The 20,284-nt window shown below is 33.8% G+C and overlaps 2 protein-coding genes across 3 annotated transcripts in view; one reads left to right on the top strand and one right to left on the bottom strand.

The window, feature by feature from the left end:
• Positions 1-2,533, bottom strand: part of LOC108025105 (cytochrome c oxidase subunit NDUFA4) — a 31,077-nt gene extending 28,544 nt beyond the window's left edge. Inside the window, exons 1-4 of one of the 2 annotated variants that reach the window (XM_044092714.2) lie at positions 2,406-2,529; positions 2,299-2,344; positions 2,078-2,224; positions 1,067-1,219 (exon numbers count right to left, since the gene is read on the bottom strand). In XM_044092714.2, the coding sequence (XP_043948649.1) occupies positions 1,157-1,219; positions 2,078-2,224; positions 2,299-2,340 (252 nt within the window). In that variant the 5' untranslated portion in view covers positions 2,341-2,344; positions 2,406-2,529 and the 3' untranslated portion in view covers positions 1,067-1,156. Of the gene's footprint in view, positions 1-1,066; positions 1,220-2,077; positions 2,225-2,298; positions 2,345-2,405 lie in introns of those variants that run through there. The other variant, XM_050888860.1, reaches the window with a different exon arrangement.
• A 4,703-nt stretch (positions 2,534-7,236) lies between these two features.
• The window catches only part of LOC108028868 (catenin alpha), a 47,667-nt gene continuing 34,619 nt past the window's right edge, over positions 7,237-20,284 (top strand). The window contains exon 1 of the mRNA XM_044092748.2: positions 7,237-7,493. Within this exon, the coding sequence (XP_043948683.1) occupies positions 7,340-7,493 (154 nt within the window). The 5' untranslated portion in view covers positions 7,237-7,339. The remainder of the gene's footprint in view (positions 7,494-20,284) is intronic.

The following is a 20,284-nucleotide window of genomic DNA, read 5'->3' on the forward strand; positions in this document are numbered from 1 at the left end:
ATAAAAATACATATTTAATTATTTTTCTGATCGTTTTTTTAATAACTATTTGGTTTTAGAAAATTTAATCCAAAATTCTTGTCAAAAAAACACTGAAGATTTAATTTGTTTCATATTACTTTCCCACCAGTTTTCCGGTCGTTCCTATGGCAGCTATATAATATAGTCGTCCGATTTGATAAAATTTAATTCGAAATTCAGAACTAGTTCTTATGTCATCAAAGCTGGTCATAAATAAAATTATTAAGCACCATTTCCGACATTCCAAGGACGTGATCTACAAGTAGTCAAAGCCCTTAAAAGAAAAACAAGTGCCTCCCAGATACCCGTTACTTAGCTTTAGGAAGATATTGAAATTGATCTCGAAATTGAGATATATAAGCAGCAAAGCGATAGTGCAAGGCGCCACCTACCGGATATTTCAGTATATATTATTTGGTTGGCAGACAGATTTAAGTGTTTAAATCGTTTGTGGATGTTAGGGTGGGCGTGGCAACATTTTCTAGGTCAATCGATAGGTATTGACGAGACAGATACATTTTAGCAAACAAAATTTTCTGTGACCACCACAGTTTTGGGCGGTTTGTAGGCGTTAGAGTGGGCGTGGAAAATGGACAAATACATTTCAGTTAAAATTTTTGTTCTATCCTAAAAACTGTAGGCGCTACAGATTTTCGAGGATTGTGGGCTGGCACCCCGCTGAAACAAACTTCTGTTCTAGATTTTACAGCTTCCGAGATTTCAGCGTTCATACAGACAGACGGAGATGGCTAGATCGACAAGAATATATTCCTTCTACCTGTTACATACATTTCCGACGAATCTAGTATACCCTTTTACTTTACAAGTAACGGGTATAATAATTTGTCCTCGAATTTTTATAAGAATTGCGAAAATCTACCACGTCTTCTAATAAGCTGGAAATTTTCAATTGTAGAGATTTTCACAGCGAATAATGTAAGTGTATGCTAGATTTGCAATTGGTTAGAGTAAGAGCTTATCTTAAACTTAAATAGTCTTAGAAAAAAACCCTCTTACAAAGAAAGGTTATCCAATCAAATGGTCGTTTAACGCAATGTAGGTGTTTTTTAATATTCTGAAGCAATTTGAAACTACATTTTCTGTACTCTAATTACAGTAACCCAATAAGCGTAATTTATTCATCAAAGTTTGGTGCAGCACTCTTAGTTTTTGTATAATCCCTCACTGGCGAGTAAAACTGAAACGAAGAAAAAGTGATAATATTTCTATATATGTATGTATATGTACATTGCGCACAAGTTCAAAAATGTTTAAATTATATGGGGGAAGGGTATGTAAGTTAGGACGCCTTTTATTTTATTGTCATTTTTTTATTTGTGGTTGCCTTGAAATCGCTTTGCGTTAGAATAACTTTAAAAACAGAGGGCGAAATATTAAGTTTTTAAATACATTTTGGATTTAAATTTAATGAAAATATAATTGGGTTTCTTAAAAAATGTACACAGTTAAAAATTAATATTTTTATTAGTCTATTCTCTTGTTATCCTACGTGTTTTATTGAAGGTTAGAAATCATTATTGCTTCTTTTGGTTTTTGTCGCATTGTTGAGCCTGAAGAAGAGCTTAACAATCCAATAATCCATCTCAGCAAAGCGGTTATAGACAAGGGTCAATTAAAGCTCACAACTCGGAAATTTAAGGAGATAGTGGTATAAAACTTAGCGTTTATAGTTTATAATTATTGTAATACAGTTATACATGTTAATTGGTGCAAAACTTTACTAAGTTTATACCATGAAAAACGTAGAGAATCAGAAATTGCGTTAAATAAATTATGTAGTTTTCTACTAAAAATGGAAAAAAAAATTTGAAAATTAATTGTTCTTAATTTTAAGTCAAGGTTAAATTTTGTTGGAGTTGTAAACAGACGCTTAAATTGAAAAGGGTTAAAATTAATTATTACTAGAAAATTAGTTGAGTGCTAAAGAAGGTATAAGTCATACTTATATACGACAAATAAATGTAAAACAATATTGCTGGCCCCTCATACTTGACTAACAAGATAACCAAGGCTACTCTAAAAAATAAAAATTTACCTTATATTGTTTGTCTTTATATTCTTGCCATGGCTCGGGATTTGATGAGCGGTTCCAAGTGACATCTGGGTTCCGAGTAGCGAGCCGAGCCATATAGTAGACGGCCCCTATAGCTCCCGCTCCAACACACACGTAAAGCGGAATTAACTTTAAATTTAAGTGTAAAATTACGGTTATGTAACAATTACATATTGAAGACGAAATATGTATTTTTTGCTTACTGCTGGGTTTTTTTTTAAGCTTTGTAGTCCAAGTCCTTGCATTTTCCTTTATTGGTCGATGAAATTATGTAATTATTTTCAAATTAAAAATTTGAATAGACAATTACCTAATTTTTTTACAGTTATCAGTGTGATGAAATTTGTTATAAAAACGACAAGTACTAAGTGATTCGATAGGTTTAGTAGATTCAGAAGTGCTTCATAAGTCCCACAGAGTGCGTGCCTGTAATAGCCTTGTCACACTAGTCGGCACAAAATTCAGTAATATACTCGTACACTCTCGCATAAAATTGCTTGCAATTTAAAACGGATTCTTGTTCACACAGAGAATCGCTGAAGAGAACAGCTATTTGGCTTAAGCAACATTCGGCATCCGAAGCGAAAATAAAACGGAAAACTAAATCCAGGTTCAACATGTGGAATGATTCCGAATGACACTTCTATATTAATATTAGCAAATTTACCACTGATAAGATTTTTGTTCTGGCAAGCGTGATGAAAAAATAATTCGAACCATTGTGGGCAGACAGTGACGCCTCAAAAATGTTATAAACTTTAATCAGCTGAGGTTGTGCGAGAGAGATAACTAAAATTGAACACCTTATTTGCTTCTAACTCTCCATTTTCCCCTGAAACGATACAAAGTGAAATTTACCGTCTTGAATTCGGTGACTTCTATAGTATTTAAGTTAAAATAAAATGTTAGCTTGACTAAAAATGCTGTTAATGTCCTCAAAAAATTGCCCTTTAAACGGTGATATATAGTTTTTAATTTTAAGCAATTCTTGTTTACTTACAGAATTATCTAAGCAAACGGTAAAAGAGTTTTTTTATTTCCATAAGAAATTTGTGGCTAAACAGTCCCCCTAGAGAATTTCATTCGACTTCTTTAGATATTTATTACACTTTATGTAAACCGACGCTTTTTTGAAAAATGTAATCTTTAAAAAAAAAATTAAACGCTATGTACAAAAATCGCCTAAGCTCTTTGGCAAGCCAAAGTTTATGTACTTTTGCAGTTATAAGATATAATCAACATTAACAACACCTTGGTACATTTTTAAAGATTGTTGCTAGCATCAATGATAAGAAAAAAAGAATTCTTTATTCCTCTGTCCGTTTCTTTGACCGCTATATGTTAGAGTGGTCCAATTTCTATTCTTTATAAAATTCGGAAATCTTAAAATTATAAAAAATATTTTAAGATAATGTGTCAAAAAATCCGAATCTATAATTTGTTTGATATTATTTACCCACCAACTTTTCGATCGTTTTTATGACAGCTTTATGACATAGTTTTTGATACAGTTTAATTCAAAATTCAGAACTCATTAAAAATGTTATTTCCAAGCTTAAGAGGTTATAAGTTAAAAAAAAAAAAACAAAATATATAATTTTGTGATATTATTTTCCAACAATTTTTTGATCGTTCTTCTGGCAGCTATATATACAGTTCGATTTTGATAAAATAAAATTCGAAATTCAATACTCATTAAAAAATCTTATTTCCAAGCGTAGAAGGTTATATGTTAGGAAACACCAAAGGTATTATTATTTCATATTATTTTCTCACCAATTTTCAGATCGTTCATATGGAAGCAAAAAGATATAGTCGTCTGATTTTGATAAAAGTTGATTCACAATTCAGAACTAATTAAAAATTGTATTTCGAAGCATAGGAGGTTTTATTTAAAAAAACACCAAATATTTTATTAAAAAAAAAAATGCGATTATTCCTATGGGAGATATAAGATAAAGTTGTCCGATCCGGCCGGTTCCGACTTATATACTACCTGCAAAACAATAAGACTTTTGAAAAGTTTCTGGCTAGCTTTAAAACTGAGAAACTAGTTTGCGTAGGAAAGGATGGATAGACGGACATGGCTATATCGACTCGTCTAGGGATGCTGATCAAGAATATATATACTTTATGGGATCGGAAACGACTCCTTCACTGCATTGCAAGCTTCCCACTTAAATCATTATACCCTTGCATACCTCTAAAATACCGATTTGTGTGTGCGGTCTCACATTTCTCAGAAGCAAGTTTTGGTGACATTTTGATTTAATTTTTTTTTCTGCGCATTTAAAAAAATTCCACCTTACATACTATATTTATTTACTTTTTGGCAAGACTTGGAAACTGACCAAAACGTAAATCTTTGAGTCATCTCCTCATCCCATAGAGTCCATCCGTTTAAAAACAACTGAGTTTTTAATGCATGTGAAACCCCAATACCCACAAAGCACCATCCCTTCAGTTCAGATTAAATTCAATGCCGCTGTCGACGCTAGCAGATCGATCGTGCAAAAAAGAGGGGCAAATGATCCGAGATTTCCCTCTTTTTCTGTGTCTTATAATTTACCTACTCTCGGCGCTCGGAAAGTCAGAATGCGTCGGTCCTTGTTTTTTTCGCATCTCTCGATATGTTCAAGAAGAAACCAAAAGGAGAAGAAATACTGGTGCATGTTGTTTGGGCTATGAAAAGAGAAGAAGCATTTTAATTATTTATTTTTTGAAATAAATAAAGTCAGGTAATTGCTGCCTTAAGTGCGATGATTCACATTTAAAATACATTCCCTTTTGAGATTTGTTGTAGGTTTTACAACATAACCTAGACAATTCTGGTTCCGTGTCCCGAGGGTTGAAGGATGAAATGTGTTGTGCCAACAAAAATCCCGCCAAGGGTTTTAGATAGTTCAAAAAGGTAAATATAAAAGTATACAAGTAAAACACATTTTTTTTTTAACAGATGCCCTTGTTTTTTAGGAGCGTTGACCAGGGATTCCGAAGCCCGGAAAAAAACTAGATTAACAATAATAAAATACTTAAATTATACAATTTAATTTTACTTGGTCGTGAGAGGCTATACAACAAACGAGTGAAGTGAAATCCGAAGGAACTTCAAAAAAGGTTAATTTGAATTTTATCTTGTGAAAAAGCGCACATACAATTTTCTATATGGGCCATCACTTGTTCTTCATTCGGTTTTGACAAGGTGATTCACAAGTAAAACCTAAACTGAAGGGAATATAGTGACAATCGCACCCACAGCAAAAATAAGTTTTTATATCAACCTTTGTGACAAAAATGTTAATATTTTTATATTTATCCATAGTCGTCCACATTTTGCATATATTTTTAATAACAAATCAATATGCACGTTCTTTTCTTTTATAGTCATTTAATGCCGATCTTTGTGGATGGGTCTTATTGTGCGATCATCCAACAAACGCTATAAAAAATTAGGAAGAACGAGTGCTGTTTCTCAGATTAAGAGCAGAAGGGAAGTGGAGATATACAAGCAGCAAAGCGATATTGTACAGTGCCACCTACCGGCTATTTCAGTATATGTTATGTGAGAGGCAGACAGATTTATTTGTGGGCTTTTTAGGGGGCGTGGCAAAATTTTCTTTTACGATTATCAATAGGTATTGTAAGACAAATTTTAGTACAAACATTTTTCTATCAAGAAACCTGTGGTGGCCACACATTTAAAATACATTTCAAATACATTATACATAAAAAATGTAGTCGTGGTACCCCGCAGAAACAAACTTGCAGACTTAAAAATTAAGCGTTTTTATACCCTTTAGTTCTACAGTAGGTTCGTGGTGATATGGCAGACGAAAAAAAGCTTTTTTGTTTTTTTTGTGCCTAAAACTTTGTACCGCTGTCGACGCTAGCAGAGAAGTCGGGGCAGCGTAGAAAAGACACGACAAAGGCAGCCACCAGGCCTTGTGATTCGCCCAGCCAAATCATTGGATAATCATATTGCTTTTGCTGTTGCTAAATGGTTAAAAAATAATAATAACTATTGTCTACTTGCATATATTGTTTACTTTAGGGCGCATAGTACAATACCACAAAAAGGCTATTGCCAACGCGGATTCCATTGGAAACACAACCACATTGCCTATTGGGTTGCGTAAGCCTATTGCGTACCGGAAAATTGCAAAGTTTACCACAATCCGTTTATTATGGTCTTACTGTTTGGCCACGAAAAATTAAGGCAATGTATAAAAGATGAATTAGCTAGTGCACACAGAATTAATAATAAATGAAATGTTCAAAGTAATTTTTTACTTACGTCAAAAGAAGTTAAAGGCTTCCTTTTAGTGCCTCGGATGCTTCGCTTTCTTGTTCGTTCTATCTGCACAGCAATTCGGCTTCCCAATATGCTAACATGGGCTGTGAGGAAGTTGTACCGCTGATATTGTGGCTGTTCCTAGGAAGCGGCCCCATTTTCTCCTCCCTGAAGAAGTCTCTAGCTGTTTAATAGCTGGTCGTGGTAGAGTCCAGCCAGAATTTATTTTCTTTGCATGACCACGCCCGGCAGGATGTCCATGTAGGGAGCGAAGACCCTCTTTTTATGTTCCTTATACTGGGCTTCTTGATTGGATTAATTTCAGAACTTCCAATGTTCTGCGGATTAACCCTTCTGTGATATTGGTTCCGGTTGGTCAAGTCCAACAATAATTTGCTTGGGCTAAGTGTCCTTTTTCACCTGACTTGACCTCCTGAGGGCCTTGGTTGCTTGGGGTTTCCTTCAACTGTAAAATTGAATTTCCACATTGCTTCTGCCAGCCAAATATTAAATTTCTTCTTCTTTTGGCTGGGGCTAACGGAGTCCCTTAAAATTCACTCGCTTAATCACGAATTTTTTGCGGTATATCTTTACCTTATTTTAGTACCACGCTAAAAACAGACCTGCTGAAAAGCCTTAGACGCCTATTTCCCTCTCGGTCACTCTAATAGTTAACTCGCTGTTTTTCTCGTTGTGAAAAATTGCCATTAGATGGTGGATGATATGTGGGAACACAAATTTCACATCTGCCATAAATTTTAATGTTCTTCAGAGATGTGCATAGTGGGATAATGCTATTATGAATACATTTGATTGCTGCCTTCTCTTCATTCCAAATTTTTTATAAAAAATTTTCTCATCGCTCATCGAAAAAGGCGTCGTCCCATTTTCGTTAGCGAATCAGCGAATAATTATTTTAAAACCAAGTGGTGTTTAATAAATTTTTGGATAAGATGGGAACGCTAACCGATTTTGGACAGATTGCTCTGAAATGGGATCCGAAAAATTTGGAAATTCGTACAATGTCAGTTGAAAAAACTCTAGAGCCTCTTGTACTACAAGTTACAACTCTTGTAAATACCAAAGGTCCGAGCAAGAAGAAGAAAGGTACAAATTTTAAAATAATTAATTTAATTAATAATGTTTGCAATATGTACAAGATCTATCGAATAACAAATGTACGGCCGCACTTAAGTGCTGGCGCACTTAGCGTCTTGAACTTCAAGTCGGTTATTCCTCCATTAATACATGTACATTTTACAAAATGTAACAAGTTTTTATGATTTATACCTAAAAAAATGGTTTACTGAAAGAAAAACAAGAAAGGAAGTTTTCTTTGGGTAACCGAAGTTTGTATACCCTTGCAGTTATACATCTGCGGTTCAAATAATATAAGTGCTCACGGAGGCTTTTTAGTAACCCCAAAAAATAGCTCTAGAAATTATTTTACATTTTTTTTTTTTAACTTTTCATTTAAACTTAACTTACTTAATAATAATAAACAACAACTCAGGATAGTTCATAAGATTAAAAAAGAATTAAAAATGAATTTATACAAAAAATTATTTGTTCAAATTAGTAGAGGTGAAACGTTTAAATGGTTGAATTATGAAATGTATATAATGGATCTATATTTATGTTTTATTTTAATATTTTGTTGCGAATCCTTTCTTTGCGATATCAGCTGCACAGCGCATATGCAAGGAGTCAACCAAGTTTTGGCATCCTTTACAGGAGTAGAGCTCCAAGTCCTTTGCAAAAGTATTGCTAACCATTGTAGAAGAGCAGCCAGGAGAAATTCATTTTTATTCAGATCTCGCCTCTTGGCAGTACAGTGTTTACCACGCCCGATGTAGGCAAAAATAATTCTCTAGCAAAAAATTACAGATAATTTGCAGATAATTACAGTTACTTGATGGGGGAATAAATATAGTAAATAATGACAAAAACTCTCTGCACGAACGTCATTACTATTATTTTGACCGCATCTGTAAGAAATAATTAAAAACAGCAAAGAATTTTTTTTTTTTAAATTTTTTTTTTTTTTTAAATTTTATTATTTTGTTGACCATTTCTTTGAAAGTGTATGTTACAGTTGTCTGATTCTCGAAATGCATCTATATGAAAAAGTCTACCGATTTTGATAAAATTAAATTCGAAATTCAAAACTAATTAAAAATGTTTTTTCCAAGCGTGGGAATTTTATTTGTTGAAAAACACCTAAGATATAATTAAAAAAATTGTTTTCCGATTTTTAATATGGAAGCTAAGATATAGTTGTCCCCTATTGGGGAGGTTTCAGACCTATAGTCTTAATACTGAGACTAGTTGGCGTAGAAACGGACGGACACATGGGCAGACGGACGAATCAGTCTCGTCTGGTGATGCTGATCAAGAATATAGATACATTATCGGGTCGGAAACGTCTCCTTTACTGCGTTGCAAAATACCCTCTGCAAGGGTATAACAAGCCTTTGTTGCTGGAACAAAAGACTATTTGTTAAAACAACTGATTTCGTTTGTTAAATCCGCTTTATTGCTGTGTCCTTAGTCGTATATTGCTTAGTTATTACAAAAAAATCGTTAAGAAAAGGTGGTAGGAATAAACATAACTACCCTTTTTATAAAAGGAAGTAGTTTCATTATTTCAAAAAAAAAAAAAGATTACTTTATTAGGGTAAGCCGTTTTTTGGAGGTGTCTTCGACATTGAAGTTATAAGATACTAAACTAAAATTAAAAACAGGAAATTACTCCGGTTATGTGCTGTGTGTGTTCTTCTAGGTAGCTTGCAGTACCGTTCATTGATTTTTCGGTACTGAATCATTTTAAATATCATCAATGAGAGCTTAATCACCGTGTACTTTTAATGGATAATTCGCCAAAAAAGGGATATTTTCATGATTTTTATACGATACGCTTAATATCAGATCAATTATTTTATTTGCATATTTAAGTACAACATTTAAACAATGTTTTCAGAAATCAAACATCATTTTTGCAAACGAAACTATTCTTCGGAATTAGACGTCAAAGATGAATTTCAAGTTTTTCACACTTTTTTGGATATAACACACCCGAAAAATAATCCTGAAATTAAAGTAATTGTTATGTTGTGCTCTATTGTTCACGGAAAGCATTATTTTCAGATCCAAGCGATTCCAAAGCATATTTTTTGGATTTGTTATTGCAAAAAAACATTTTGACGCATTTTTTTATTCCTCTATGATGTCAATCTTAAAATAAGTCTTGACTTTGTACATATTTTGTAAAGATGTTCAATCCCAAAAGAAAGAAATCCACATTCACTGAGTTGATATTTATTTTGTAAAGTACTAGCTTATATAGATTACAGCAGAGTACAATAGTATGGACCAATGCGTCGGGGAAAGGGGCGGTTAATAGCATTTGAACTCATGCACTGATATTTTGGTTTCTAAACTAACAGTGTAAGGCAAATAAATATAACAAACAATGCCATGTTCATGTGTGAACATTCTGCAAGGAGGAATTATGGCCTGCATTCGTCTTGATACATTTATTCGTCTTATTATATAAAGAACTAAAATCACTTAATTTATTAAACCTAGGATTAATGCCGCATGACCTGACATGTGATGAAAATTCAGTCCTTTTAATTCATAGTGATTTCCCTTATTTCTTTTAATTCATTTTTTAGTTTAGCTAATTCTTTGTTATGGTCAATAATCTGTAATGTTAATGGATTCCAAACAACACTTGGAATCTTACTTATATTACATACATAAGAAACCGATATTGGCTCTTAAGCTTCTGACTGAATACTATGATGAGCTATTAATATTTTGTCGTCTGTTCTTATAGTGCAACCAGATACAATCGTTAATTTTCCTTGCTCGGGCAGGTCTATTAATTCTTGCGGTAAATTATTAAATTGTATTTTAGCTTTAGTTATTTCTGGAACCCTAAATAGCCAACTACCCTTCTTTTGCAAATCAACCCAATAAGAATTGATCTGACTCGTTTTTTTATAAATACAATTAGAGGCACTATTTGTTTTAAAGGGAGTTATTTCGCAAGTATTGTCATTAGCGCTACTCCATGGCCAATTACCTTCACATATTACGTTATTAGCTTTCCATTTTGTACACCTATTTAAAATAGCTTCCGACATTATATGATAGGAGTCTATTTCAAAATTGACTGGCATAGGAAATCCTCTAAAAAGATGGGATTGGTGTCTAGCAAATAAGGGAATTTTGACATTAAGCTGTTAATAATGTGTAAATTTCCTTAAACTCCGTTTCTGTTCTTTTACCTGGTAGTACTAAGGTTTCTAGGAATGCATCCTTAATTCTGAAAATTTCCTTTTCAACTGCATAGGCTTTAAAATATTTGGATTCAATCTACCATGGTTTATATCTATGAGTAATCTTATTGCACCTGCTTGAATATTTTCACGTTCTTCAATTAAAGAGGTTAACTGTTTTGTTACCATAAAGAACATAATTGACTCTTTATAGACATAGTAACTTTCTTTCAAAACTTCTGTTATGTTTTTTATTCGCGTATTCATACTTCGATAATTTGAGTTTATATCATCCGTAGTTCTTTTCAAGATATTTATTGTTGATTCTACTACAGAGGTTTGCTTTTTAACCAATTGTGCAGTATTTTGCTGGTTATCTAAGGGGTTCTTCATGTTACCCTCTAAGTTATCCCTATCTTCAGCGTCGATTATACCAAAAAGTATGTGATAGAGAGAGCCCATAAACTTGAATGGAGCTCGGCTATATCTTTTCCTATCCTGAGTCATAAACAGTTTATTGTCCTCTTCCAAATCTGTAATCTGTCGTGGAGTATTATCAAGAACAGTATTACATTGATCTTCATACCCATGAAGCTTGCCACACACCACCCTCATTTTTCCATTCAACAGTTTTCCCTTTCTTATACTGTCGAAATATAGATCCATGTTGTAATATATACAATTAGATCCCAAGATGAGGTTATGACTTCGACGTCTCCCATTGGATCTAAGTAAATGGAATTAGTCTCGTGTAATTTCTTGATTGACCACTTTTGTTGTCCTTGCGTAGGTGCACTTGCATTAGACACCTGGCCAAATAAAATTAGCCTTAAAATTATCGCCATTAATCCAAGCTTATGGATTCTAGGGCTTCTGCGCGTACCCTTAGTCTGCTTGTCCGAGAAAGGTGATTCGCTCTCTTAAGCCTCAATTCCAGTTTGAGGACAAACTTTTGTAAACTACTCTGACTCGGACGACTTTTCCCTTATGTATTTCCTCTACTTTTCCCAAGGGCCATCTAGCGGGATGACAATTTTCATTTTTAAGTAACACAATTTGACCTTATTAATGTTTGGCATTCCATTCCATTTATTTCTTTGTTGAAGATTGTTTAATTAATCATTCTTCCATTTAACCCAAAATTCTCTTTTCATTTTCTAAACTAATTTGCATCTATCTAAGTTTCCAATTCTTTCCTCGGAAATGGTTTCAATAGGTCCTAATGTGGTGGGCCTTCCTATCAGGAAGTGACCTGGTGTCAAAACTTAAAAATCGTCAATGTCAGTATTAGTTGTATATAATAATTCCTGCCGGGGGAATAAAATGCCATTCAATTTGTTCGCTTTATAATGTTGGGATAATTTTAATATTTTCGTTGAGTGCCTTCTGCAGATCTGCATCCAATTTTCTGGACATTATTTAACACATTGTTTAAGGTATTGCTTTAGGCTGTTCCTTAATCCGAAAATCCAAAATTTTCTTTGAATATAATATCGCATAAGGTTAATTCCGCCGGGCAATGTTTCCCTATGTGCATTTCTGATTATTAATAAGGTTAAATGACACTTCTCTAAAATTAAGGGATGTTTTACAGAAAATTCTGCGCTGGAGTTCTGTAATCTACCTCCAACTCTTATTAATCCATCTTTATCTAAAAATGGATTTAATCCTAATATTTTGTTCCAATATCCTGTTGGTGCCTTAAGCAATTTATTTCTGAGCTAAATTGACTTTTCTGTTTCTGTTTTATTTTTAAAATTCTTGCCAATTTTAATTCACTCACTATCAAATATGTGGGACACGATTTCTTTTTTAACTTATCTTCAATAAATCTTAAGGTATATGCAATAATTCTTTGTAATTTTAGCAAACAGGAGTATCTTTCTATTAGTATTAGTATTAACTGTCCTGATTTTCCTGTTACGGCGGTACTGACAATTCCTCTTTCGGCCAGTATTTTTCTGATTTGGGCAACCATAGAGGTCCGTTCCACCAAATTGCACATTATAGAAAATTTTCTGGTGTTATTCCCCTTGACGCTACGTCTGCTGGATTGTCTTCTGATATAACGTGTCTCCAATCAATATTCATAAATGTTCTTATTTCGTCAGTTCGTCGTCGAATAATTTTGTCTTTATTATTCCCATTTTTGATCGTTGAAACACTCCATCCTTATGCATTTGATTCCCCTCCAATTGCTGTCCTAACTCTACCTATTAGTTTTGACAGAAGATGTGCAGCACATAGCTCTAATTTAGGGATGGTTTTTCTATTTTTCTTTGGATTAACCTTGCTCTTGCTAGCTATAATCATAGCGGAGGGTCCTACTTTAGCATATACTACGACTGTGTGTGCTTTTTCGGACGCATCAGAGAATCCATGAATTTGTACTGGCATATCTTCCTGGGATTTAACCCACCTGGGGATTCTAATACCTTTTTATTCGTTGGCATCTGGATCTGACAAGTTCTGATCCCATTTTTGCTCTGTCAACCATAGCTTTTGCATAAATAATTTTCCTACTATGGTTACTGGAGACAACCAGCCTAGGGGGTCATACATTTTTGCTAATGTAGATAAAACGGTTCGTTTATCAATATTAGCGCCGTGTTCACAATTAAAAATGAATTTAAATTCATCCTTAATTGGTTCCCATTGAGGCCCTAAAGTTCTAATATTTTATTTTCTTCTTTGCTTTCCAAAGCTTTCATAATTTTTGAGACATTCGAAATCCATTTTCTTAAGTTGAGACCACCCTTTTCTAATTCAAAGGCTATATGTTCAACGTGATCTCTGGCTTCTATTATGGAATTAGCCCCTGTCATTAGGTCATACATATAAAAATCATTTTTGATTATTTGCTTAATCGATAGATTTTCGCATCTATTTGAAATTTCAGCAAGCACTCTTGTGGCCAAATAGGGTGCTGATGCTGTTCCATATGTAACGGTTGTTTATTTATAATCTTTTAATTTTTTATTTGTTAAATCTCTCAAAATAATGTGCAAATATTGTTGATCTTCTTCATCAATGATTATTTGCCGGTACATTTTCTCAATGTCCGCCGATATTACAAATGGCCATTTTCGCCATTTGACATGATATCAAGTATATCTTTTTGGACTCTTGGTCCAACCCACATAATGTCATTGTTTGTAGTTTTCGCTGAGGCATCGAAAACTACCCTTAATTTTGTTGTAAGGCTTGATTCTCTTACAACCCCTTGATGGGGTAAATAGTATTTTACTTTCTTGGACTCAATCATATTGCCCAAGTTAATATATTCATGCATGAATTTAATATTATTTTCTTTAAGTTTTATGTTTTTCTTTAATTTTCTTTTCAAATTATAAAATCGCGCTTTAGCTTGCTCTTTGGAGTCTCCTAATTCTTTTTCATTATTAAATGGAGTTTTGACCACATATCTCCCATTTTTATCTATTTTAGTGGTCTCTAAGAAATGTTTTTTACAAATTTCTTCCTCAATATAATTATTTTCATTTTCCATTTCCCAAAACCGATCTAAGTTTTCTACTTCCACAGTAGTAGCCACAATTAATTTTTCACCTTTTGATTTGGTGCACCCGGATACAATCCATCCGAATTCCGTATTTTGGCCAAGTAGTCCGTTTATTTTAACTACTCCGTCTTAAATATATGGGGATATAAATCCACTCCTATAATAAGATCTACCCTACTTGGTTTATTAAAGTGTGGGTCCGCCAATGTATATTTCGTCCACTTAGATTATCAATATTTTATGTTTGATTTGGCAAAGCTTTCATTAGTTTTGGAAGAATGATGGATTCCATGTCAACAGAATCTTTTTTATTATCGCGCAGTTTTATACTTAAATTCACTTTATGCTTTAAGATACTAGTGTGTGACACTCCACTAATACTCTGTGATACTCTTTTTCCTTGTTAAATGTAATATTTGTGCAGCTTCTTCCGATATAATAGTGCACTGCTACCTACTATCAATTAATGCTCTCAGTCTTTCATAGCCACCGTTTTTTGACTTTACTTTAATTAGGGCTGTGGCTAGAAAAGCTTGTTCTTTTGTGACACAAGTGTTTACTTTCTCCCTTTTTTATGTTGGGATATGGAGCGTATGATGTGGTTTTTTTTTTGCAAACTGAACATAAATATTCAGAAATGCACTTTTTAAATGAAGAATGCTTAAAGAATCTATTGCACAAGCGCTTTTTTATAAATTCCCCTCTTTACACATTCCCTTAAATTTATAGCAATTTGTCACGAAGTGGCCAACCATTTTACAAAATAGACAGAAGACAAAAGAAGCGTTTAAAAAAATTGTTAAACACCTCTGTTAGTGCTAACAATTTTTTTAAACGCTTCTTTTCCTTACCATTTGAAGAGGCAAGATAACTATAACGTTGTTTTAAAAAGTCCATTACGTATCATATAACTGTAACGCTTCTTTATTAAATTTTCGAATGACGATGTGCGCAAAAATCACATCAACATCTTCATTTAAACTTGCCTTTGTCATTCATTAAATGAATCGATTAATTTATTGAGTCAATAAACAGTTAACTTGTTTTGCTGAATCGTTGTCTAGCTTGGGAAAATTGATCAACCGATTCAGCTGATCAGAGAATATCTCTTGGTTAATAGTTCCCAAGCGGAATTATAATTTTCGGGAGCGCCTATTAGCAAGTAAGCGACCATTCTCCTTGCTTCGCCTTTCAGAGCGGTATTTAAGTAATTAAATTTTAGAGATGTGCCCAGATCATCTCTATTAAAAATTATTTTTTTTTTAAATAATTCCGAAAATAAGTCCCACTCTTTTTCTTCTCCAGAAAAGGAGCCTTTTCCTTTACCATAAGCCCACTATTGCCTTCCGTTTTTGCTTCGGAAGCAAAGATAAATTATTCTCATCGATTTTTTAGAACTCCTTTATTCTACTCCATACAAATTCCTACTCCGTAAAAATTCAATATTCTTAGCTCTAAGGCTGCAAATTTCCCAGCTAGCCTGACTGAGCTCCTGATGGGTTTCCTCCAAATACTCGTAATCCCTTAATTGTTCGACATTTTTGTCGAACACCTCTGCCAATTTTTCTGGGTCTTTTTCAGTTTTCTTTGCTTCTACTAGGGTTCCAGACATAGCTTTCATGTTGCTATATGTATTTTTAAGAGTTTCAATGTGAATTTTGTTTTTATGTTATCAAGTTTGAGGATTGCGTCACTGGTTAATTGACCAGCCTCAATCTCTCTAACCTCTTTTGTTAGGCTTGCCTGAGCCTCTACGAACTTTAAAATTGTTTCGGACATGATTTAAAAAATGTATGTATAAAATAATTATATAAAAAAATATGTATATAATATATATACAGTGATGGAAAAAATTATAGAAACGAATATAACTATTACACTTTAAGGCTTTTTTTAAGTTCTACCTTAAGGAATATTTATGAAACCCATTGGGTTGGTAACATTGATAACGGTACTTAATCACAATCTCCTTTTTGAACGCTTTTCGTTTGCAATTTTTCCTATTCATGGAAATTTATCAGAAGACCTCGTGTTTGGGTTGGAAAAAATAATAGAAACACGGTTGTATTTGGTCGAAATCTGTGGTTATTCTTCGTTTAAATTCAAATAAAAGGTATTGTTTTCAGTATTTTTATTATAAGGAGTGTTGTTATAGCAATTTTTTGTTCAATTTATCATTTAATATTGTTAAAAGCGTCAAAATGGGTCGTGGAACACATTGCACTATAGTAGAGAGGAAGTCGAAAAAGGAGCCATTCGAAGGATCTTAAAAACTACATGAACGCATCCGTAACGAGTCGCACCATTCGCAACAGACTGATTGAGCACTGTTTAAAAGCGCATTCAGCAAGGAGAGTTCCTTTTATGAGCAAGAGGCATACAGAAAGGCGACTCTGCTTTGCCAAAAACCACCAGACCCGCCAGAACTGGAAAAATGTCCTTTGGTCCGATGAAACAAAAATTGATTTGTTTGGATCTGGTAGACCCCATGTAAGACGCCCAAAAAACACAGCATTCGATCCCAAATACACCATAAAGACTATTAAACTCGGAGGTGGCAATATAATGCTATGGGGATGTTTCTCTGCGTCAGGGTTTGGTCCACTTTATTGGATACAAGGCAATATGTGTGCTACAGACTATGTAAACATATTGAAGAAGGTTATGTTACCATATGCCGAAGATGAAATGCCTTTAAAGTGGGAATTTATGCAGGATAATGATCCCAAACACACATCGAAGCTGGCGAAAAATTGGTTCCAGGACAATAAAGTCCACGTTATGGATTGGCCAGCTCAGTCACCCGACTTAAACCCCATTGAGCATTTTTGGGGCATTCTAAAGAAACGCTTAAGTGGTTTTCAACCAAAAAATAAGGAGCATTTGTGAGAGAAAGTTCAGAAAGAGTGGTACTCCATTGAGCCAACAATATGCTCCAATTTGGTGGAGTCTATGCCTCGTAGGTGGGCTGCAGTGTTAAAAAACAGTGGTAACGCAACACAATAAACTAAAAACATTTCATGGTAAATTTTGCTAATCTAGTCAATTTGGATAAAGATTAGTCATTTCGTTTCTATTTTTATTTCCAGGTCAAAAACGTAAAATTTAACTTTAGTTAAATTTTTTAGCTAAATCAATGAAGTTAAATGAATTTTTGTTTTCTAGTATGTAAGATAGATGTATATATATTAAAGAAAAATCAAAAATTCCACTCATTACAACGTTCCTTATTAAAAATACGTATTTAAACCCAAAGTGAAAATTCGTTTCTATTATTTTTTCCATCACTGTATGTATGTATGTGTATATAAATGGGATATTAAATGAGTAGATTGCCGCCTTGATGTCTTTTGTTGTTCTTGTTGCTTCGATGTGTTTGTTGTTCCTGTTACTGCTTCGGTGTTGTTTGTGGGCCTTGTTTTTTTTTTAGATTTTTAAAAAACAAAAAAAAAGGTTTTTCCAATGTTTTTTACCTTACTTGGTCTCTTACCACTAATGGGGGAAGATGCAAGTTTTTTATTTTATTTTATTTTTGCAGCCTGTAGCTGATCATGCGCTCGCAACAAATCAGACTTTAAGGTGCCAGCTACAACTCTGAGCCTCTTACCACTGGTGGGGGATGACTACAAAGGTTAGCTCGAAGGAAAGAAATTCACATTTGCTGAGTTGATATTTCAAACCTGATCTTTATTTTGTAAAACACTAGCTTATATAGATTACAGCAGAGTACAATAGTATGGACCAATGCGTCGGGGAAAGGGGCCCATAAAAATATAAACAGATAACTTAACTTATCTGTGAAAAAATAATATGGTGGTATAGGGCATAATTTTAAGAACCATGGAATGAACTTAACTTTACAAAATTTAAAATGCAACTGACAAGAAATGTCATTCACATCGTGCCGATTTGGTTGTGGTTTATCTTTGGCGTCGGCGGCAATTTACGCTTCCTTGCATGTTCTCTTTTGTCTTTTTTATTTGTTTGTCAAGAGAACAGTACCAAAAAAAACGATTGCAAAAACACGACCATTGACAATCTTCGGGTTTTTTTTTTTACATTCCTAACAAAATATAATTAGATCTAATTTTGCCTTTGAAAATGTGTATGCACTTCGATATTAGTAAAAACAAGAAAGGAAGTTAACTTCGGCAAGCAGAAGTTTGTGTACCCTTTCAGCTATAAGAAATAATCAACTTTAGTAAATAATTTTTTCATATTATTTTCCCACTAACTTCCCGATTGTTCCAATGATAGCTATCAAAAAGCACCAAAGCTATAATTTGTTTTATATTATTTTCCCACCGATTTTCCGATCGTTTCTATGACAGCTATATGATATAGTCTTCCGATTTTGATAAAATTTAATTTCCGGCTGGTTCCGACTTATATACTACCTGCAATAGAAAGAAGACTTTTGGGAAAGTTTCAACCCGATCGTCGACATGTCTAGAGTCGCTGATCAAGAATATATATACTTTATGGGGTCGGAAACGTTTCCTTCAGTGCGCTGCAAACTTCTGACTGAAATCATTATACTCTCTGCAAGGGTGTAAAAATGCGTCCTAAAACTATTTTTTTAATGCGCTAGCCAATTTCCGTAGAGGCATTTAAATTGATAGTTTTTCATAAAAAATAATTTAATGTGAAAACAAAAAAGGTTATGTAAAAGTTTCTTTCTTTTCTTTGATTGTTCTGATAGAATAAGGGAAATAATGTTGGCCTTATTGGTATTAGATAATACGAAAAATGTGAAGAAGCTAAAAATGAAATCTAAGGCATCTGACAAATATGTAGAAAGTAAAAATATTTTTTTTTACTTTTTTTTATATTACTTCTTAAGGATACCAAAAGACAATATTTAATGGGGTTAAAGTACCTCGAAAGAAGTTTTTACTGGTTGTTGCAAAAAGACAGGGAATTATGGGACAATCAATGGTTGTAAAAAAACAATCATGTACTATCGAAATTTTTCAAAGTAAACAAGGAAGATCGCTATAGTCGAGTGCCTCGAGTATGAGATACCCGTTACTCAGCTTTAAGGAGCAAAAAGGATATGTAGATATCTAAGCAGCAAAGTGATATTGTAAAGCGCGGTCTACCGGCTATTTCGGTATATGTTATTTGGGCGGCAGAAAGTTTTAAGAGATTAAAAGGTTTGTGGGCTGTAGAGTGAGCGTGGCCAATTTTTTGTTTACGTCAATCGATAAGTATTGATCAGACATACATTTTAGCAAAAAAGTTGTTTCTAGCATGAGAACTGTGGCCACCACAGTTTTGGGCGGCTTGTGGGCATATATTCTTGGAATCTTTCGGCTGTTATCGACAATCGTCGGGAGATCAATTTTGTGTCGAAAACAGAGCGAGCGTGTACAATTCTCATAGAATTCCAATTGACAATTAGAAAACTCAAAAAAAAAAGGATGATGTCGATTATGAAATCGAATGTATCGATTACAGTACATTTTCCCCGACGACATCGCATGAGTGCGCGATCCTCAAGTGGTGGCGGGCAGCTCCGCGTCTTGCCGCAACTCCCCAGTGTCCGTGCACTTTTGCGCAAAGCAAAGTCGTGTTAAGCGAAAAATCGATTACGTTTTCAAGATTCTAAATTGGCAGTGAAAAATATTTTTTTTTTCAAAATTGGTCTGTTTTTATTAATGTTTCATACATTTGTTCAAAATGAATTTAAAGGTATTATGTATTTGCCCTGTTATGTATTTACTTTTTATTTTTTTATTTACTAATTACCACAAAATCATTGAATTTCTATTGAGAAAAGCTCAAGATTTTTGCACCCAACGGGTGGCTTACAAAAGATTTGCGTTTTAAAATCGCTATAAAAAAACGACGAGTATATATTTTTCAAAATTTTTGGGTCTCATCAGAAGACACGATTTTTCGGTAAAAATGGTCATCTTCGACAAAGAGCTCCGCAGCCCATTCCGCGAACCGAATATGCATTGGATGGTCATGCGGCCTAAGCTGCTGAACCATCTGAATCTTATATGGCCTTAGACGGAGGTCTTTGGTTAAAATCCGTTGCAGGGAATTGCGCGAAATGTCCAACTCTTAAACACGGTGCCAAGTTG

Source organism: Drosophila biarmipes, chromosome 3R, assembly GCF_025231255.1.
Source record: "Drosophila biarmipes strain raj3 chromosome 3R, RU_DBia_V1.1, whole genome shotgun sequence".
In the NCBI taxonomy this organism is placed as follows: Eukaryota; Metazoa; Arthropoda; class Insecta; order Diptera; family Drosophilidae; genus Drosophila; species Drosophila biarmipes.